Here is a 19,643-nt window from a genome sequence, read left to right as displayed (position 1 = left end):
GAGGAACTTTTCCCTCGGTATATTCCGAGGGACATATCCCTCGGAAAATTCCGAGGGAGCCGTCCCTCGGAAAATTCCGAGGAACTGGTCCCTCGGTATATACCGAGGGAAAAGTTCCTCGGAATAAACCGAGGAAAATGTCCGTCGGTATACTCCTATCGATCGATGTATATATGTCCAAAAACGCATCGATCGATGAACTTCCGAGGAATTATACCGACGAAGTTCTCCCTCGGTATATTCCGAGGACATTTCCGACAAACTAGTGATCCTCGGAATTTCCTCGGAAATTTATTTCCTCGGAATTCCGACGGAAAATTCCGAGGGATTTCCGAGGAAAAAATAAATTCCGAGGAATTATTTCCGACGACATGTTTCGTCGGTATGTCGTCGGAATAACGATATTCCGACGAAATTCCGACGATTTTTTCCCTCAGAATCCTTGAGGTTTTCTTGTAGTGTTTACGCATGCTGGTTGGCTTGGGTTTGGGTGAGTTGCTCTAAACGATATAGAGTTTGCTAATCTAGTGACATCATGTTGACATGTACCTTAAAAAAGGAGAGTTTGTAATTCAATTGGTACATGGGATAATCGGGAATTGGTGCTGCCGGTGGTGACATGGTGATTGAGTTCAATCAAGGTTGAGATGTTGTTGATGTCACTCAAATTACCCTAACGAGTGACTTTACTTTCTCAAATAAGAAATTCAGTTGTAGTATTTAGGGATCGAATTCACAGAGTCTCTAGGATTACACAATAGATTTTATAGTTCTCGAATTAAAGCTAGATGAAAATGTTTTAACAGTAAATGAACTAAGGTTTGGTGAACAAGGTAGTTGTTCGGTTTGGTTGATTGAAGTAGTAAGCAATTAAAGGTAAATAGTTAGATTAAGGTAAATTCTTAGGTATGATAAGTATGCTTATCTTGTGGTTTATCATGATTATAAGGATATTAATTGTTCTTGAACTCAAACTTAAGTTATACTCTATCAACTTCCGTTTGTTTAGATTATCTAATGTCTAGATCTAAGATCTTAACTTCTGTTTGTTAATCATTAGAAAGTGTCAATCAATGCTTCTTTATAAGTATCGATTAATACACCTTCCAAAATACCGATCAATACACCTGTCGATGTGTTGATCATCACACTAGTTTAGTTTCAGGTAACAGACCAAGCTTCCGCTTACACCAATTAATCCTAAGATCTAAGTTCAGGGTGATCAAGCCTAGACTTATCAGTAAGAATAACTAGATGAAGAACTATTTTAATTTCCTGACAACAATTCATTTCAGAAATACATGGATCAACCTTTGAAGAACCCTAAATCTAACAATAAGACTACTCAAACATATTCATAAGAAACATTATGATGGTCTGAATAATACTGAGATATAATAGATGAAAAGCAAACAAAGTATAGTAATTAAGAAACAAAGGAGTTCAAGATCTTCTCTGGTATGAAGTTCAGATCTCTCTCTCCAATCGTAAACTCTCTCCTAACAAGTGTAGAGATATCTGCCTTCAAAAGTAATCTCTCTAAAAGTCTGTGTCTAGGTATAATAGAAAAACCCTAATAAATAGCTTAACAGGTGGTCAGGGACTTGTGATGTAATATCTAGGAACTTCTGGGTAAAACTTGTAATTTTCTAAAATTATCACTAAACTCGCGGAGAAAGATGTCGATCGACGCTTCATGTCATCCGTCAATCGATGTTTGTTGCAATAGTCGACTCCGACTTTATGTTTTCAACAGAGCTTTCTTCAAAGCTCCAAATATGTCCAATGAGTACATGAACTTGTAAAGTCTCTAAAAAGACTCCAATTATATATAAAATACTCTAAATATATATATAAATCATGGCTAAAAATGAGTAAAATCCATGACATATTAGTTGTCCTTTGGCTTACGGGGTGATAGGAGTTCCGTCCGGATTGAACTGTTGTCTTCCAGCCTACAGGGTGAGGGGATTTACGTTTGAGTTAAATTATTGGCTCGAGTTATTTCTCGTTCCTATTACATTAGATGCATCTACTCTAGCCAATATGATATTGTGTTTCACGTAGAAATTTTTAGAGGGTTATTGTGTTGATTCTTTTTTTTTTCCTAGTGCCAAATGATGGAACTCAAAATTTACTCAGAATTTTGGATTAGGGTTAACTAACATAGTAGGCAAGTATGAAGAAAGAAATAAAAAGAATATTTATTGATGGTTTCGATAGACAAAATGTTTGTTATTGATCTTCCGAGCTCATATAACTGTGATGATCAAAGAATATTAGAATACAATTGAGTGCCAAAAGTATATAGTTTAAATATATGAATATTGGATACCATTCTCTTTCTCCTTCTCTTTTGTTGTCCCTTTATAGCTATTTTATCATGAGAACATGATATTCTTTGTGAAAATGGCGTCGTTAAGATAGCTTTCAATGCTATGATTTTCTTTACGTTTGGCATTGTCTTATCTTTGAGATCAGTAACATTTTTTTTTTTTTTGACAGCAAAGCATTTACAGATTCATATTGACTCTGTAAACCAAATCGGTAACTCCGCATCCAGGTGAACGACGAAGGACGATTGTTTCCTAGCACTGCATGCTAAGCTATCCGTCCGAAGGTTCGCCTTCCGAGGTACACGGACGATGCCTGAGTTGAGGAAACTTCCTTTGAGAAGCTCGATGTCTTCCAGATAGCTTTCGAATACTGGCCATTCTTCTGGTTTCGAAACCATCTTCACCAATTGAGAACAATCTGTTGCAAACGTTACCTGAAACTGTCTTAAATTCTTCATACATTTCATTGCCCAAATCAATGCCTCTACCTCCGAATAAAGGTGTGAAAGACATGCTCTTACATTCCTTGCCCCTAACAGACTATCAAACCCCGGTAAAGTACTATACCAGCCTTGCCTTGAATATGAGTCCTTATCTTTCCATGAACCATCTACGAAGCACCATCGACCTGGTGTCGCTAGGGGAGGACTGATCTGTACCGAAAGCCCCTCGTTGGGTCATTTCCCACCGGTGCTTCCGTCCAAAGTGATGATTCTAGTTGTGCTAATTGAAGAGTGTCCCTCAGATCAATATCCAGATTACTAAAAACTTTGTTATTTTGGGCTTTCTAAATATACCATAAAATCCATGCAAACTGATGATCATCCATCTTTGGCTCAAATCTCCAAAAAAGATGATCCATATTAGCAAATAATGATGTGATAGGAAAGATATTAGGAGAAGACGGGATCTTGGATAATGCCCACACTTGGCGTGCCGGGGGACATTAAAAAAATACATGGTTTATTGATTCTTCCGGATCTCCGGCCATAAAAATCTGGTGGTTTTTCTTTATCAGGATATACTCGTTTCACTTGATAACCTGATTGAACCGAAAATTTTCCATTGTTAGTAAAATGCCATCCATTCCTATCCTCAAGCTGATTCCTACTTAAAGGAATACTTTCAATAATTTTTGCATCCGTAGGATCCACTAGATCAGTAACATAATGTTAAGTTTTCTTAATATTCAGTCTGACGGAGTTATAATAAAAAAAATATAAAAACAATAATTATACTTTTTATTTTAGTTAATCAGTTTAGTTCGGTTGAAAATATGAAGACCTAACAAAAAAAATTGAAAAGAAAAAGAAAAACAACAAAAAGGTTTATAGAAAATGTCGTTGAAAACCTTCTATACGACCGGATCATGATTAGCTAGCAGATGCAGATGATAAAGCAGTATCAATATGCTATATAGTCTATACAATCAGTATGTTGTATGATTTTGATAAACTGTTTAGTACAATGATTAGTAGAGCAGTATGATCATGATATTTAAAATTATTATTAAAATTAATATATAATATAAAATATATTTATTTCTAGTAAATATATTTCTAATATATATATATATATATATATATAAATATATAAAATTAAAAATTAAAAAGATATATAATTAATTTATTTATTTAGTAATTTCAAAAGTTATGTTTATATCGAAAAAATGTTATTTAAAATTTATAATTAAAATATTTATTTTTAAATAATATTTTAAATATAAAACATAATTTAATTATAATATTTTAATTTAAAATATAATTAAATTATATTTAAATCCGAAATACTATTTTAAAATAAAATATTTTTATTGTAAATTTATTTTAGAAATCAAATTTTATTTTCTGGATGTAAAATTAATTTTTTTGATATTATTAAATAAAATAAATGAATTAATAATATATATTTTTAATTTTATCAATTATAAATGCAAATCTATTATAAGCGACTTAATTGTTTAGGGGTTTGGTAGAGGTGTCAAAATGGGTAAACCAACCCAAACCAAACCATATCCAAATGGTTTTAAACTTATATGGGTTATGGGTTTAACCAATTCATTTGACATATGGATTGGATCAATCCATAACTCATTTAAGTTAATGAGTTAATGGTTTTAATGGTTAACCCATGAACAATAATTTTATAATTCAAATGGTTACTAAGTAAAAATATTATTTTGGGGCTGAAAACAAAAAGAATACTTAGACTTTTGATAAATACAATTATATGGTTTTGGTGTTAGAAACAATTTTATTATTTTAGCAAGGAAGATAATTTTGTGATGTTAGTGAGAAAAAATTATTTAACATTTCGGTGGAAAAACAAGATTTTCTGTTTTAGAGGAAATACAGTTTTACGGTTTTGGCGAGAAAACACTGTCGGTTTTGGCCGGAAAATACAATATTGCCGTTTTGGCGGGAAAACAAAATTTTGCGGTTTTGGCGGGAAAACTCAATTTTACGGTTTTGGCGGAAAAACTCAATTTTACAGTTTTGGCAGTAAATTCAATTTTACGATTTTCACGAGAAAACACGAGTTTCCGGTTTTGGCGGAAACATATTTTTTAGTTATATATATGAACAAATAAATAAAATTTGGTGTAGTAAAATTGGTTTAGAAATTTGGTTTGGTTATTTTTTTGTTTATTGATTTGAGTTTTTATTTGTTATAAATTTTTATTGGTTTGGTTATGAATAACTCATTATCCTTACAATCCAAACCAGTTTAATCCAATCCACTAGGTCCATTTACCCATTAGACCATTAATCCATTTGTACCTAATTATTCTATCTGATCTATGGTTTGGATTGGTTTGGGTTCACCCATTAACTTTTACCCATTTTGATACCCCCAAGTTTTGGCTTCGATAAAAAAATAAAAAGTGTGTGCAGTTAATTACGCACAGAGAGAAGAAGGGAAACTGTGAGATCGGAAACCATGGATTCTACACTTTCGTTGAAGCCTAGAGGAAAAGGGAAAGGATCAAAGGGAGCTTCCTCTTCCAATGACAAATCCAAGTTGCAGCTCCTCAAGGAATGGAGCAACTGGTCTCTCAAGAAGGCCAAAGTCGCCACTCACTACGGATTCATTCCTCTCATCATTATCATCGGCATGAACTCCGATCCAAAGCCCCATCTCTTCCAGCTCCTTAGCCCTGTCTGATCCTCCAATTCCGGAACGAGATCGATCCCGTCTCCTCCGGTTTGGCTTCATACGCGTAGTCTTGGATTCGCTGAATCTTCTTTATGTTTTCAGAATCTGTGGTTGTATGGAATCAGTTAACTTGTGAAATCGAATTCATCTCTGTTTGCGTTTGGTTATACAAATTGAATCAGTAGTAATGATCAAATAATGCTTTGAGAATTGACATTTTTAAGCTATCTATCACTACTCTGGATCAAGTGTTCGAATGTCTCGTAGCATCTTTACAACCTCTGCTGCATGAGGTCGATCTTGTGGGTTCAAGGCAACACAAGCCAAACCTATTTGCAACATCTCAACCATCTCTTCATCTATACCTATTTGCTTCATTAGCTCTATGTCAAACACTTCTCCGGTCCACTCTTTCGACACCACTGACCTTATCCAGCTAGCCAAGTCCATGTTTTCCAGATCTCCTGGTAGCGGACTCGCTGGAGATTTCCCTGTTAGAAGTTCCAGTAACACTACCCCAAAGCTGTATACATCAGAAAACTGTGTGCACTTTCTTCTGTCTGTTACTTCCGGAGCGTGATAACCCGAAGAACAAACGCTAGTCTGAGGGAGAGATCTCGTGATGGCTGTCAAGCCGAGATCGCAGATGCAACCGTTGCATTGCGAGTCTATGAAGATGGTGGAAGATTTGATGTTCCCATGGACAAGCTTCCTGTCATCTGCTTCATGTATAATAGCCAGTCCTCTTGCTGCACCAATCGCTATTCTCAATCGAGACTCCCAATCTAGCGATACTCCGTTCTCACCTGCGCAAAGGTTGATTGAGTTCTTGGGTTTTCGACAATGGGGATTCAAAGATAACTTACCGTGCAACACCTCGAAGAGGTTTCCTTTACTGTAATAGCTGTAAACAGCGAGCTTGTCGTTCTTGGAATAGTAATAAGCTTTTAGTTCAGCTACATTCTCATGCTTGATGCTACCAACAATCTCCATTGTTTGCTCAAACTCTCTTCTTCCAACTACCACCCTCTCCAGTCTCTTCACTACTACCGTGGCTGTATCATCATCCACAGCTACTTTGTAGGTTGAGCCAAAAGCACCTCTCCCCAAAATTTCAGCGGATGCAGCTAACAAATCATCCAAATCAAAGGTATAGTTACTTCCTCCAAAGAAGACGATCTTGCCTTCATCGCTGTCATCCTCTGGTTGCCAGTTACCTGAAGGAGACAAGTCTTTCTTCTTAGACTTCCATGAGAGCTTAGCTTTCACATACCGTTTCTTCCGTAAGCACCAAGCCATCATCCTGTGCACGTTACCAGCCAGAATCAGTAGGAAAGCAAATTATGCCTCAGACTATGAAGATCCAAAACAGATCCCGTTAGAAAGTTGCGGGTGCTCTCGTTGACTCTATTGTTAAACAGATCAAGAATCAGAAGATTCTTCCAGCCAGAGAAAATTCACAGGGCCACTCCAGGCAGAGTTATAAAGAACAAAATGGAGAAGGATTCTCAAAAAAAAAAAAAAAAAAAAAAAATCAGTCAAAAGAATTCTTGTAATGGTCTTCGAAGAGCTCTCGGTTTCCCACTTAGAAGAAAGTAGAAAAAAAGTCCAAAAAAGAAAATCTCCATTTGAGAGACAAGTCTCGTCTTTATCTAAAATCGAAAAAGGTGTCGTCTCTATCTGTCACATAGGGAGAATCTTTTGTAACAGAAACTAAAATTGTATTATTGTCTAAATGAATTAATTTAAAAATGATACGCCAGTCGGTAAGCCGGCAAAATCTTGGTATCTAAGTGGGGAAGCATGCAAGCCGCCGCAAACACAACGTGATCGTGTTTTTTCCATTAGATTTTCTACCCAATTAAAATTTACCTTTTATTAATTTATAAAATTTTATAGGTCTACCATTGGATGTTGCCTTAGGACAGTATATTCCAGCTGTTTCAGATATGTCTGTCAAACTAAGTAACCGCAGAAAGTTTAGTGTTGGTCTTCCCTCGGGCACAACGGTGAACAAAGAAAACGGAGCTTAAGGTATATATTTGGAGACATTCCAATAAATCTCTGATCAAGTGTCGTTATTTTATTTTTTTGCTGCTCCTCTTTCAATTATGTTGGCTTCCATGTGCAGTGCATAATGTGTGAATTTGTCAAATCTTATCCTCCTAGAAGCTACATATCCTTATAGAGTTTCTCCATCTTGCATAACCTTGTTTTCAATTGATAGAAATAGAATGTTTCACAGCAGTTCTTGTACGGTTTGTATGATAGAGTTTGGTTATCTCTAGAACACTTTATAGATAATCAGAAACACAATACAAGATAGCTTTGCAGATTCCGATCACAATCACCTTCTCATGGCGAAGATGATTGATCACGACGATCTCATGGCGACCGTGCCGAGAATCATAGCGTCTACAACATCAATATACAAAGCATGGAGAAGATAGAATGAAGAACTCTCCTCTTTATACTCCTTTCTCTTCTCCAACGGCAAACCTTCCATTTCATTCCAAGTCTCTCCTTCCGACTAGCAAACCTCCAAATCAGCTTCGATATATTGAAGAAGCTTATCAATACATCCCCCATTGAAAATAAGCTTGCCCACAAACTTATAATGTGAAAACTGATAGCTGAACTCGTCCCTGTCCGCAGCCAAGTGTTTTCATGACGAGGCAAAACAACAACAATCGATTTCAGACTTGTGAAATAATGTTGCAGTTGAAGAAGCAACATTATATCAACCAAGAGCTTGTATCTCCTTGTTTGATGAGCAACCTGCTGCTTGTATAGCCGGCTGTGATCCAATGGTGCGTTTAGATTCCCGTTTGTACCCACTTCCACGATCTGTTGAAGCAACCTTTGTTTATACTTGAACATCCAAGATTTTCTCATCTTCTTCTTTAGTTGTGTTTGCACATGTGATAGATTTATGTGGATAAGACCCAATACAACTTCTCCTTCTGTACGCAATAGATGATCCCACATTGTTGTAACTTCAAACCAACACTTCTTATAACAACCACCATGTAATCAGTTCTGTATTTCCTCTTTGTTCTCTCAGATATCTCCCAACCAATACTTGCAGTAACAACAAACATGTAAGTATCCTCTTGTATACTTCCCCCCATGAAGACAAGCTTGACCCCAAGCTTGAGCTGAATATAATGGTGGGATCAGTCGCACAAAAAAACTCACGCTGCTGCAACTCCAAAGACCTCCACTGCCAACTAACGTCAATAAATTCAAGAGCAGAGAGAAGTGAGTGAATGGTATTCTTCAGCAAGACCACTGCCAAGGTCTTGTATCTCCATCGGTGCCAAACAGAAGAATACTCTTTCTTCCTGACTCTTCTCACACCTGTGTGTAATCTCCCTATCACCCATAGAGTACATGACGAGCTGCTGCCAACTATAACAGGTCCACTGCTCTGTATAATCTTCGTCCGAGGTGCTGTAAACATTTCTAGGACATGATTGTATTGTCTACACAGCCCCACGTTCTCAGGTTTATATTTGAAGTGCCACGTCTCGTAACTCCTCCTCTTTGATGATAAACTATTTTGTTCTGAAGTCAACCAAATAACAACAGCCAATCGTTGCACTAGGACAAGATATACTTGAGCGACATTTGCGGTTCTGAACTCTTTAAAACTTGATTTCACTTTCAACGTAAACCACCATTTCTTAGCCCTTTGTGATATATTCCAAGGTTTAAACTTGAACATCCAAGTTTTGCGGCACTTCTGTTGGTTTCCACAACCTTGCCTTGATACATCAGTCCACTGCTTCTTCAGCTGCAGCATTGCTTCAACCTGAGCAATAGAATAAGCATCAAAGGCATGCTCAGGTGAAGGCTTCAAAAACTCTGACCAACCGTAAGGCCTATCCACAGGTGCCATAAACGCCATAGACGAAACAGGGTTATGGAAGCAGCTTGGATGCCTCAAAGCAGACTCCTGCACCCCAGATTTTTCCTCGAGTTCTTTCATAGTTGATGAATTCGACACCTGCGATCCATTCTCCACACAGGAATCATTCAGCTCCAAATCAGAGTCTTCCAACTCAAACTCGTGGTCAATCTCTCCAAATGAACCTTTCTTGAACAAATTTCCTGGAGAAGAACTACTCTGGCCGAGACAGTCATCCAAGCTCACTGTAACTAATACCACAGGTGGTAACACAATTACCTTCATCCATCTCATAGTCAAAGTCTCTTCCTACTGTCTTGTAACTCTCAGCAAAAACTTCTGTTCTTTAAACTTGAATTTTCAAGTTTTGAAACACTTCCTCTGCCGCTTACTTGGTACTCGTTGAAAACTGTGACCACACAGTTGAGAGTCACAAGCAATCTTCACATTCACTGCATTGACACTCACAGTTTCACTCCAAAATTGCGCTGAATCTATTTCTTCCAGAACTGGTGCCGAGGAATAATTCTGCTTCACGAATTCATGCCTCAGAAACCAACCAGTCTGCTGTTCAAGTGAGTCTTGTGGGACCATTACTTCTGTATCTTCATAAGCCTTCATATCAACTTCTTCTACAAGTGGTGGAATTAAATTCCCTACCAATTCTGTCTCACAAACAGCATCATTGATCAATGTGGATTCATCTTTCTCCTGAACTAGCTTTTCCTCTTGATCAGTCTCAGGAAAAATATCTTTCTCGAGCATTGTTTCAGGTAGCATAGAAACATCCATCTCTTTTTCAGTATGTGTCACCATTACTACCGGAGGAGAACACTCTTTGACTGAACCAAATTGATCCAGTAATTGCTGCTTGAAATCATCCCAATCCTTGATTTTTTTTCCTGCACAACATCTCAGCAAACCAGCTACACACATCTTCACTTAAATTCAAAAAGATCTTGTCCAATTTATAGTCATCTTTGCGATGTATATAGTACCGATCAGCTTTTTCAATCCAACTTTCTGTATTTGCTCCATCAAACATAGGCAACGTCTCAAACACAGGCCTCTCAGCATTTTTGATAATATGATCACTACTTTCAACATTCAGCACACCAGCTCGATAACCTAACTGGGAATCCGTCCGGTTTTGTTCCAGATTCTGAAGCCATACCTGAGATTGAGATGAAGAAGAAATCCAACTTTGAATCAATCGATGAAAACCTCTTGTCCATGGAATTGGATTGCGGCTCCAATTTGTTAACCGCCGGAACATCCAGAGATTTCATCGTCTGTTGATCGAATGACGATTTCCACAGGATTTTCCGAGAGTTCAAGTTCGTCTGTGCCATCCTCATCGCATCGAAATCCAGATTCCAACCTAACTGAAAAGTTGTTGTATCACGTCGAATGGATCCGTAACCTCCATAATCTTCACTCGTCGACATCGGCATCGTTGTATCCGAACTTTCCACCACCAACGAATCAGTATGATACCTGCTAGCGTTATATCTATAAACTCCGTGACTTCCATAAACAGATGACGCCGGCGAAGCACTTCGACAACTGGTCGCGTTGGAATCGTGATCTCTGTGGCTTTCGCAACCTCCGTAAGTACTGTAATCGCTGTAACCTCCGCGAAACTCTGTAGCATCATGAACGACGCTTGTGTTAGATCCATCGATTCTCACAGCTCGCGAATCTGATTCTCTCAAATTCATCATCATCGCGTTAGATCCGAAACCTTTTCACCGCACCAATGATAGAGTTTGGCTATCTCTAGAACACTTTATTGATAATCAGAAACACAATACAAGATAGCTTTGCAGATTCCGATCACAATCACCTTCTCATTCTCATGGAGAAGATGATTGATCACGACGATCTCATGGCGACCGTGCCGAGACTCATAGCGTCTACAACATCTATATACAAAGCATGGAGAAGATAGAATGAAGAACTCTCCTCTTTATACTCCTTTCTCTTCTCCAACGGCAACCTTCCATTTCATCCCAAGTCTCTCCTTCCGACTAGCAAACCTCCAAGTCAGCTTCGATATATTGAAGAAGCTTATCAATACATCCCCCATTGAAAATAAGCTTGCCCACAAACTTATAATGTGAAAACTGATAGCTGAACTCGTCCCTGTCCGCAGCCAAGTGTTTTCATGACGAGGCAAAACAACAACAATCGATTTCAGACTTGTGAAATAATGTTGCAGTTGAAGAAGCAACATTATATCAACCAAGAGCTTGTATCTCCTTGTTTGATGAGCAACCTGCTGCTTGTATAGCCGGCTGTGATCCAATGGTGCGTTTAGATTCCCGTTTGTACCCACTTCCACGATCTGTTGAAGCAACCTTTGTTTATACTTGAATAGATGATCCCACATAATGTGTATAGCAGAATAGAACATCCAAGATTTTCTCATCTTCTTCTTTGGTTGTGTTTGCACATGTGATAGATTTATGTGGATAAGACCCAATACAACTTCTCCTTTTGTACGCAATAGATGATCCCACATAATGCGTATAGCAGCCTGGTTATCACAATGCATCGTGATTGGCGTTGTAACTTCAATTCCCAAGTCCTTAAGAAGTCCCTTAATCCAAATCAACTCGCTTGTGAGCTTCTTCATAGCTCTATATTCTGCCTCAGCACTTGAACAAGACACCACCTTCTGTTTCTTGCTCTTCCATGTTACCAAATTGCCTCCAATGAAGGTACAATATCCAGTAGTTGATCTCCTATCAACTCTATCTCCTGCCCAATCCGCATCACAGTACCCAACAATCTCAGTGCTTCTATTGCATCCCATCCATACTCCTTGGCCTGGTGCCTCTCTTAGGTACCTGAGAATCCTCTCAACCATGTTCCAGTGGTGTACCTTGGGAGCTTGCATGTGTTGGCTTACTTGGTTTACTGCAAAGCATACATCTGGTCGGGTAATGGTAAGATAAATGAGTTTTCCCACCATTCTCCTATAGTGCTTTACATCTTCATATGACTTGTCTTCAATCTCCCCCTCACGCATCACTTTGTATCCTTCCTCTAGAGGTGTTTTGGCAGCTCTTCCACCAAGATCTCCAGCCTCATTTAGTAAGTCAAGGGTGTATTTCCTTTGAGATAGAAACAACCCTTCCTTAGACCTACACATCTCGATCCCTAGGAAGTATTTGAGCTCTCCCAAGTCCTTGATATCAAATGAAGCCTTAAGGAACGCTTTGGTTGAGATGATCCCTTCTTTGTCACTGCCTGTGATGATAATGTCATCAACATAGATGAGAATGACAATGATTCCTTGCTGGCTAGTGAGAGTGAATAGGGTATGATCAGCTTCAGACTTGACAAAACCTCTTCCATTGAGTGTGGTGCTTAGTTTGTGGTACCACGCTCTTGGTGATTGTTTCAAACCATAGATGGCTTTCTTCAGCCTCAATACATTTCCTGGTTTGGTAAGGTGTTCCATACCAGGTGGTGGTCTCATGTAGACCTCATCTTCTAACTCTCCTTGTAGAAAAGCATTCTTGACATCCATTTGCCACAGATCCCATTCTAAGTTCACAGCCAATGAGAGTACAATCCGTATCGTGTGAAGCTTAGCTACTGGTGCAAAGGTGTCAAGGTAATCTTCACCATAGACTTGAGTGTAGCCTCTTGTAACAAGTCTGGTTTTTTTTCTTTCTGGTTGCCCATTAGCCAAGTACTTGATAGTGAATAGTAAGATATTGAGCAAGAGAGCATACTGCACTTATTGGGTGAGTTACAGCTTCAGCATTGAAATAAACTTCTGTGTTAATCCACTGTGAGGGTTTCCTGATCCTTGTACTCCTTCTCATGAGTTGTTTCTGCTCAGGTTCTGCTTCATTTCCTTCACTTGGCGCCTCTACTTGAGTCTCAACTCCTGATTCTGATGGCATCTCATCTTGATCATGAGCTACAGAGCTCTCTTCAGGTTGAGCTTGTGTAGACTGCTCAACATTTCTACTGTCCCCCTCATGATTAGGATGAGTGCTCTCAACACTATCAGCTGCAGTAGATGGTCCCAACCTAGCATGCCATAGTGTGCTATCAACCCCGCTGGATGTACTAGCCAAACACTGAGAAGTGGATGGTCTAGACATCTCTGTCTTCTGAAGATGATATAGTTCATTGTGAACGTGCCCCTTTCCAATCACTTGGCCTGTCTTTAAGTCTTGAAATTCAACCTCATCTGGTCTGAAGACAACCTGACAACTCAGATCAACAGTAGCCTTTCTTACAGATAGCAAGTTTGATGTAAACTGAGGCATATACAAGGCAGTAGATTCCCTATCAAACAACCTCAGGTTCCCTATCCCTTCTATCTTAATCTTATCACCATTTGCTATTTGAACATTCCCTGAGGCAGGCTGGACATCACTCATCAAGTTTCTATCACTAATCATGTGATGGCTTGCTCCTGAATCTATAATGATAGGTTTAGGGTCAAGAGAGTGTGTACCAGCCTTCTTGAATGAGATAAAGGCTTGGATAAGGGAATGTAGGTCACTCATGGTTGCTGGACTATCAGTGTTGGCTGCACTATCAGTACTTCTCCATGTTCCTTCTTCATTTGAACCACCAATGACAGATGAATACATGGTTCGACCTTGAATCGATGGATGCTCAAACTCTTTGATTACATTCCTGGCTTGATTCAAGTCACTTCTTCTTGGCATATTGTGGTTCCTATGTTGTTCCTTAGCCTTCTTGTACTCTGGAAACAACACCATGTTGGAGTTCTCCCTCATGGAGAGATATGGACCAGTGGACAATAGATTGTTCCTACTGATTTTGAGATAAACTGGACTTTGAAGAAGCTTTTCCTGATATGGTTGAAGCTTTCTTGAGTTCCAGAGAATAGGGTATTCCTCTATCTTGAGTTCTGGTGAGGTTCTTCCCTTTTGAAAGACCTTTGGACCAGTGGATAAAATGATGTATCCAACAGATTTTGAAGATAATCTGAGAAAGAAAGAAAGAAATTTGCGGAAGCTTTTGTGAGTTTCAGGAGCTTAATGCTCTGATACCATGTTAGAATGAGAGAATTATTGAGAGTTTATTTATGGAGAATGAAAAACATGAAGAACATAGAGAGAGAGAAAGTAGATCTCAAGATGTAAGAGAAAGAAGGAGAGAATAGTTTCTTTAATTTAATTGTGGATCTGGGTACAAGTATTTAAAGACAAGTGACCTCAGTACACAATATAATAAAATATCTTCTTCTTTCTTCTTCTTCTCTTCAGTAAAACCGAGCTTATAAAACCCTTATAAAGCCTTATAAAACCTTATAAAACCTTATAAAATCTTTATAAAACCTTATAAGTCTGTCAGCTTAATTCTCAAGTCTGGCAGCTTACTTCTGCTTCATGTCAACAAAATGCTGTCTCTATTTCAGCTATATTTGCTGTGTGAAATGTTCCCCTAGCGTTTCACTCTTCAGTTGAGGAATATCTTTTTATAGAAATGGCGCTAATGAGTCGATCAACCCACAAAACACTCAGAACACCAAACGTTCTCAAAGCATTTGAACTATAAGAGCATTAGCAATGGAGAGCTATTTTCCCAAAGCTCTCAGAGAAAATATTAATAAAAAAAAATAAAGTAAGAGAGAGGAAATAAATATTTTAGAACATGCTCTCATTTGTGAACATGTTCTCATGTTTTAAGAACACTTCTTTCCTCATTATCTCATTTTGATTAGTTCATAAAAACAAAAATAAACAAAAAGTTATAATACAAATAGACTAATATTTTTGAGAGCTTTGGATAAGAACTACCAATGATGATGGTTTTAGGGTTTAGAATTTTGCAATGTCAAATATTTTTTTGCAATTAATGTTATTTTTAATTGTTTTTTTTCATAAATAAAATATATGACATGTGTCATATTTTTATTGGTTACTATCTACAAATTGAACCTATAAATTGAACCGAAGAATAACTCATTACAAGATTCTCTGGATTTCTTGATTTTAGACCATATAATCTTTAATCAACCTTATACAAACCTACAGATCCATGCATTTTCCAATAGTCTAAAAGGCGAAAAGAGTTAAAAAAGTTTCTGAATATAAGAAAAAGTTACTCATATAGTCGTATTTGTTAGGGGTGGGCACTTCACTTATTTTCTCGGTTCGGTTCGGGTTTGGTTCGGTTTGGTTAGTTCGGTTCTAGTATTTTTCCAACTTAAATAAACCATAGTTAGTTTGGTTCGGTTCAGTTTGGTTTGTGTTCGGTTTAGTTTGTATTCAGTTCGGTTTGTTTTTTGGATCAGTTTAATTAGGTTCTTCTTAGTTCAATTTTTTTAATAGAAATTATGTTTTAAAACATAAATTATGTAAACATAAACTATGTAAAATAAATTCAATATAAAACTGAAACAAAAACCATTATAAAATCACAAAAAGGTATATAAGAATTAAAACAAATGAAAGTTAACTAAAATAAAAAAACAACATCATTAGTAATATCTCTTATATCATTATTAAAAAACCTGCAATGAATTATTTTCCATGTGACGCTGCGGAGAAAACTTTTGTTTTTAATAAAATTTGCCTTAGGTTTTAGGTTTTAGGTTTAGATTTAACATCCACGTTTACATATATAAGAATATAAAAATACAGATTTTCTATTTTTTTAAATAAGATATTTTAATGATTACATGTTAGGTTAGAAGAACATATGTTAATGAATGAAAAATGGAAAATATGTGGTTTAGTATTATAATTTTGGTATATTGGTATTACTAATAATTTTAATTTAAATAATTACAAAAAACACATTGGTTTAAACCGAACCGAACCGAACCATTCGAGTTGGGGAAATCTTCAACCGAATGGTTTGAAATAGACTTTGGTTCGATTTGAATCGGTTTCGGTTCGGTTGATTCGGTTTGACTCTGTTCGGTTTGGTTTTTCTGTCCACCCCTAGTATTTGTTACCTGAATGTAACATAAAGAATAATGGAAGTTTTTTTAATGGAAAGTTTTTTTGGGGCAGAATACCAAACATGAAATTTTCAAAATGGTTAATTTGCGAGATAGCTATCATACTGAGAAAATTAACAAACTAGCCAACCATTCTTTGAAAAATGTGTCAATTTGCAACACAAATAGATATTGCTCTCATTTGCAGCGCGTGAGAGTGTGCATTTTTTAAAGAGAAATGCAACCATATGGAAGAATGTGATCTTTTAGTTATATTTACTGCAGGTTTTAATGCAGTTTGCGTAAGATCTCAACAAAATAACATAGTGATATGTAAGAGGCATGTATAAATGTAAAAATAGTTGCAAATAAAGATTACAATTCATGTAACTAATCAAAGTTTATTCTTCTACACAATACATTGAATATCTAAATACATAGTATGAGTATACGTTAAAATGAATGTCTGAAACAGGTAGACATTGTACGTTGGAACGTTTGAACATTTGTTACGCAGTTGATATTATATAAAGAATGAAAATTACTATTCTATTTAGTATAAATATATAGTATAGTATGGAAATGAAGAATAAGAAAAAGAGGAAGAAAAGGAGAAAAAAGAGGAAGAATATAAACATGATGATTGGGATGAAAAAAGAAGAAAATGAGGATGAGGAGGAGATGAAGAGAATAAAAAGAAGATAAAAATGTTGTAATATACTATATTATATCGATAAAATAAAATAGTATATTATATTATCTACAAGCAAAAACAAAATAAAATATGTATATACCATATATATATATATATATATATATATATATAAGAAATGAGGTATAACATAACAAAACAAATTTCTATGTCTCTTTGTAATTTATATAAGAGAGAATTTGCTTAATATACATAAATGATGTCAAAATTAACAATCTACACATATGTCATATGTAAGAATTAACAAGTTACACATGATTTGACATATGTTTAGATTGCTTTACATTTCTTACTTTAGATTTTCAAAAAAATAATTTTTTACACTCTCTTTCATCTTACACATTCTTACACTCTCTTTCCTCTTACACATTCTTACACTCTCTTTCTTTCCTCTTATACTTTCACATTCACTTTCTCCTTACACTCTCACATTCTCTTTTTTTTTTTTTTTTTTTTTCCCCACAACTTTTACTTTTATTTTACACTCTTTTTCTTATTATTTTCCTTCTCTTTTCTCAAACAAAATATGTAAAACAAAAAAAGTAAAATTATTAAAATTAAACATAAACATTATCTTGTAACTAAGTAAATAACAACTAACATAAATGTTATCAAAATATGTATTAGTTAACAAACAATGTATCATCTAACAAAAATTTTCTAACAAGTTTATGCACCGGAGGGGAGTCCAAGGATGAGAATGGATTTCCTCGGCACAAGAAGTATCAACATAGACCAGGCGATGACTTAGGACAACCATTTAACTAATAGATAACAAATAAAAAATATCAATTACTACATAGATAACGAATCATTTATCAGATAAAAACCATTTACCAAAAAAATAATTAACTCACAAATTACGTATCAACCCATTTTTCAGATACCAAATCAAGTTTCAAATAATATACAAGTCGACAAACAATTTATCGATATCAAATTATGTATCAGCTAACAAAACATGTAACAAGTAACAAATCATTTGTCAGATAATAAAATATTTCTGAATTAACATATTAACTTACTTATCAAACCATTTATAAAATACACAACCTATATATCAATTAACGACAAGTCATTTGTAATTTCAAACGAACCATTTATCATTTATTTGTTATGAAACTATGTCTCCGCTAACATCACATGTACCATGTAACGAATCATTTATCATATAACAAATCATTTCGTGAGAAAAATGTATCAAGTCAAAATCATGCTTCAACTAATTTATCAACTAAAACCATATGTGAAATACCTATAAATAAAAGAAACTTGGTTCGAACATAAAAATTGGGTTTTACCACATAGATTTGTAATGACGTTGGAGATAACTGAAAATAAAAGAAACTGATGAAAATATAATGAAATTTCAAAGTGAACTGAATGAAATTTTTAGAGATTGGCATGAAAATTAGAAACTAAAATTAGAAAACATAGAATGTAGTTCATGCAAGTTAGAGGAGAAGAGGAAAAAAATGAAATGATAAAGAAATAAGAGAGAAATGACGAAAAAGATTTAGTAAAAAATAAAATAAATTATCTGACATAACCTTTACAAATATATCCACTAGATGAAACAACACATCTATCTTGTAGGCTGACACACTGTCCAACTGACACACTGCACCGGCTGAAACAAAGGGGAGAGTAGAGAACGGAATGAAAATGGGTTTAGCTAAGAGAGGTAGTTCACTAATATAGGTTGGTTTTAGGTGTATTTGCGCCGGATAAATTTTTATAATATCGATAAATTAAATAATTATATAAAATTATGTATGTGTTATTCTATTTATCATATTTATATAAAATAGTATGCACATTTCTCTATTTCAACATTATATATCAAAACTAATCAAATATATCCGTTGTTTAAATGTTAAAATATGTTTTGTATAAAAAATCTGTATTTTTTATAAGTAAATTTCAAAGTTAAATAATCATTTTTGATAATAAAAATGACTTGGATTAAAGAAAGAGAATTTAAAAAAGGGTATAATGGCAATTAATATAGAAATATGTAGAATAGTGATGGATTTTTTTTTATGGTTACTTTCTTAATTTAGTTTTTTTTTGTATGGTTATTGGCCCCAATTTTCCTTTCCAAAATTCAAATGCACAACACGACTGAAAAAAACTCATATATAGTGGAATTCAAAAGAGAAATAGAGAACAAAGATTGAAAGCAAAACTATAGAGATTAGGACACACCTACGATGTCCGAACATACCTGAGATAAGAGTGAAAGAGAAGAAAGAAGAGGAGCAACCGCTTAGCCCGGCTGCGCGCCAGTTTCACGCGCCGAAGTTTAACTGCAACATCATATCGGTGGTTGTTTTGAAGAGCAAGATCAAACCAGATGTGATTATCGAATGAATAAAGCAAACTTTGATTAGACATCCTCGTTTCTCCTGCAAATTGGTGAGTCCCGCTCTTTCGCACTTATGATATGATACCTTTGTGTGTCTATTATAAGTATATATTTTTTTGTCTCGTTATTATGTTATTACAAATTATAAGAAACATTACATAGACGAGCCGAAAATTTTACCTGTCTTATGAGTATTCATGTCTGACTGCACGCCC

The 19,643-nt window shown here is 35.8% G+C and overlaps 3 protein-coding genes across 3 annotated transcripts; 1 reads left to right on the top strand and 2 right to left on the bottom strand.

The window, feature by feature from the left end:
* The first annotated feature begins 5,193 nt into the window (after positions 1-5,193).
* LOC106298612 (mitochondrial import receptor subunit TOM7-1) lies at positions 5,194-5,630 on the top strand. The gene has a single exon (XM_013734750.1). The coding sequence runs from the start codon at positions 5,277-5,279 to the stop codon at positions 5,499-5,501; it is 225 nt and encodes a 74-aa protein (XP_013590204.1). The 5' UTR covers positions 5,194-5,276; the 3' UTR covers positions 5,502-5,630.
* A 37-nt stretch (positions 5,631-5,667) lies between these two features.
* Positions 5,668-7,136, bottom strand: LOC106298611 (probably inactive receptor-like protein kinase At5g41680). The gene is made up of 2 exons (XM_013734749.1): positions 6,359-7,136; positions 5,668-6,298 (listed from the first exon to the last, which is right to left on the bottom strand). Exons 1-2 carry the CDS (start codon positions 6,792-6,794, stop codon positions 5,727-5,729), a joined length of 1,008 nt encoding a protein of 335 aa, XP_013590203.1. The 5' UTR covers positions 6,795-7,136; the 3' UTR covers positions 5,668-5,726.
* Positions 7,137-11,371: 4,235 nt separating this feature from the next.
* LOC106297627 lies at positions 11,372-14,156 on the bottom strand. The gene is made up of 2 exons (XM_013733832.1): positions 13,170-14,156; positions 11,372-13,108 (listed from the first exon to the last, which is right to left on the bottom strand). The coding sequence occupies exons 1-2, from the start codon at positions 14,154-14,156 to the stop codon at positions 11,372-11,374; spliced, it is 2,724 nt and encodes a 907-aa protein (XP_013589286.1).
* Between the last annotated feature and the right edge of the window lie 5,487 nt (positions 14,157-19,643).

The sequence above is a fragment of the Brassica oleracea genome, chromosome C6 (genome assembly GCF_000695525.1).
Source record: "Brassica oleracea var. oleracea cultivar TO1000 chromosome C6, BOL, whole genome shotgun sequence".
NCBI lineage: Eukaryota > Viridiplantae > Streptophyta > Magnoliopsida > Brassicales > Brassicaceae > Brassica > Brassica oleracea.
Note: the sequence above shows the minus strand (reverse complement) of the source record. Positions and strands in the feature narration are given on the sequence as shown.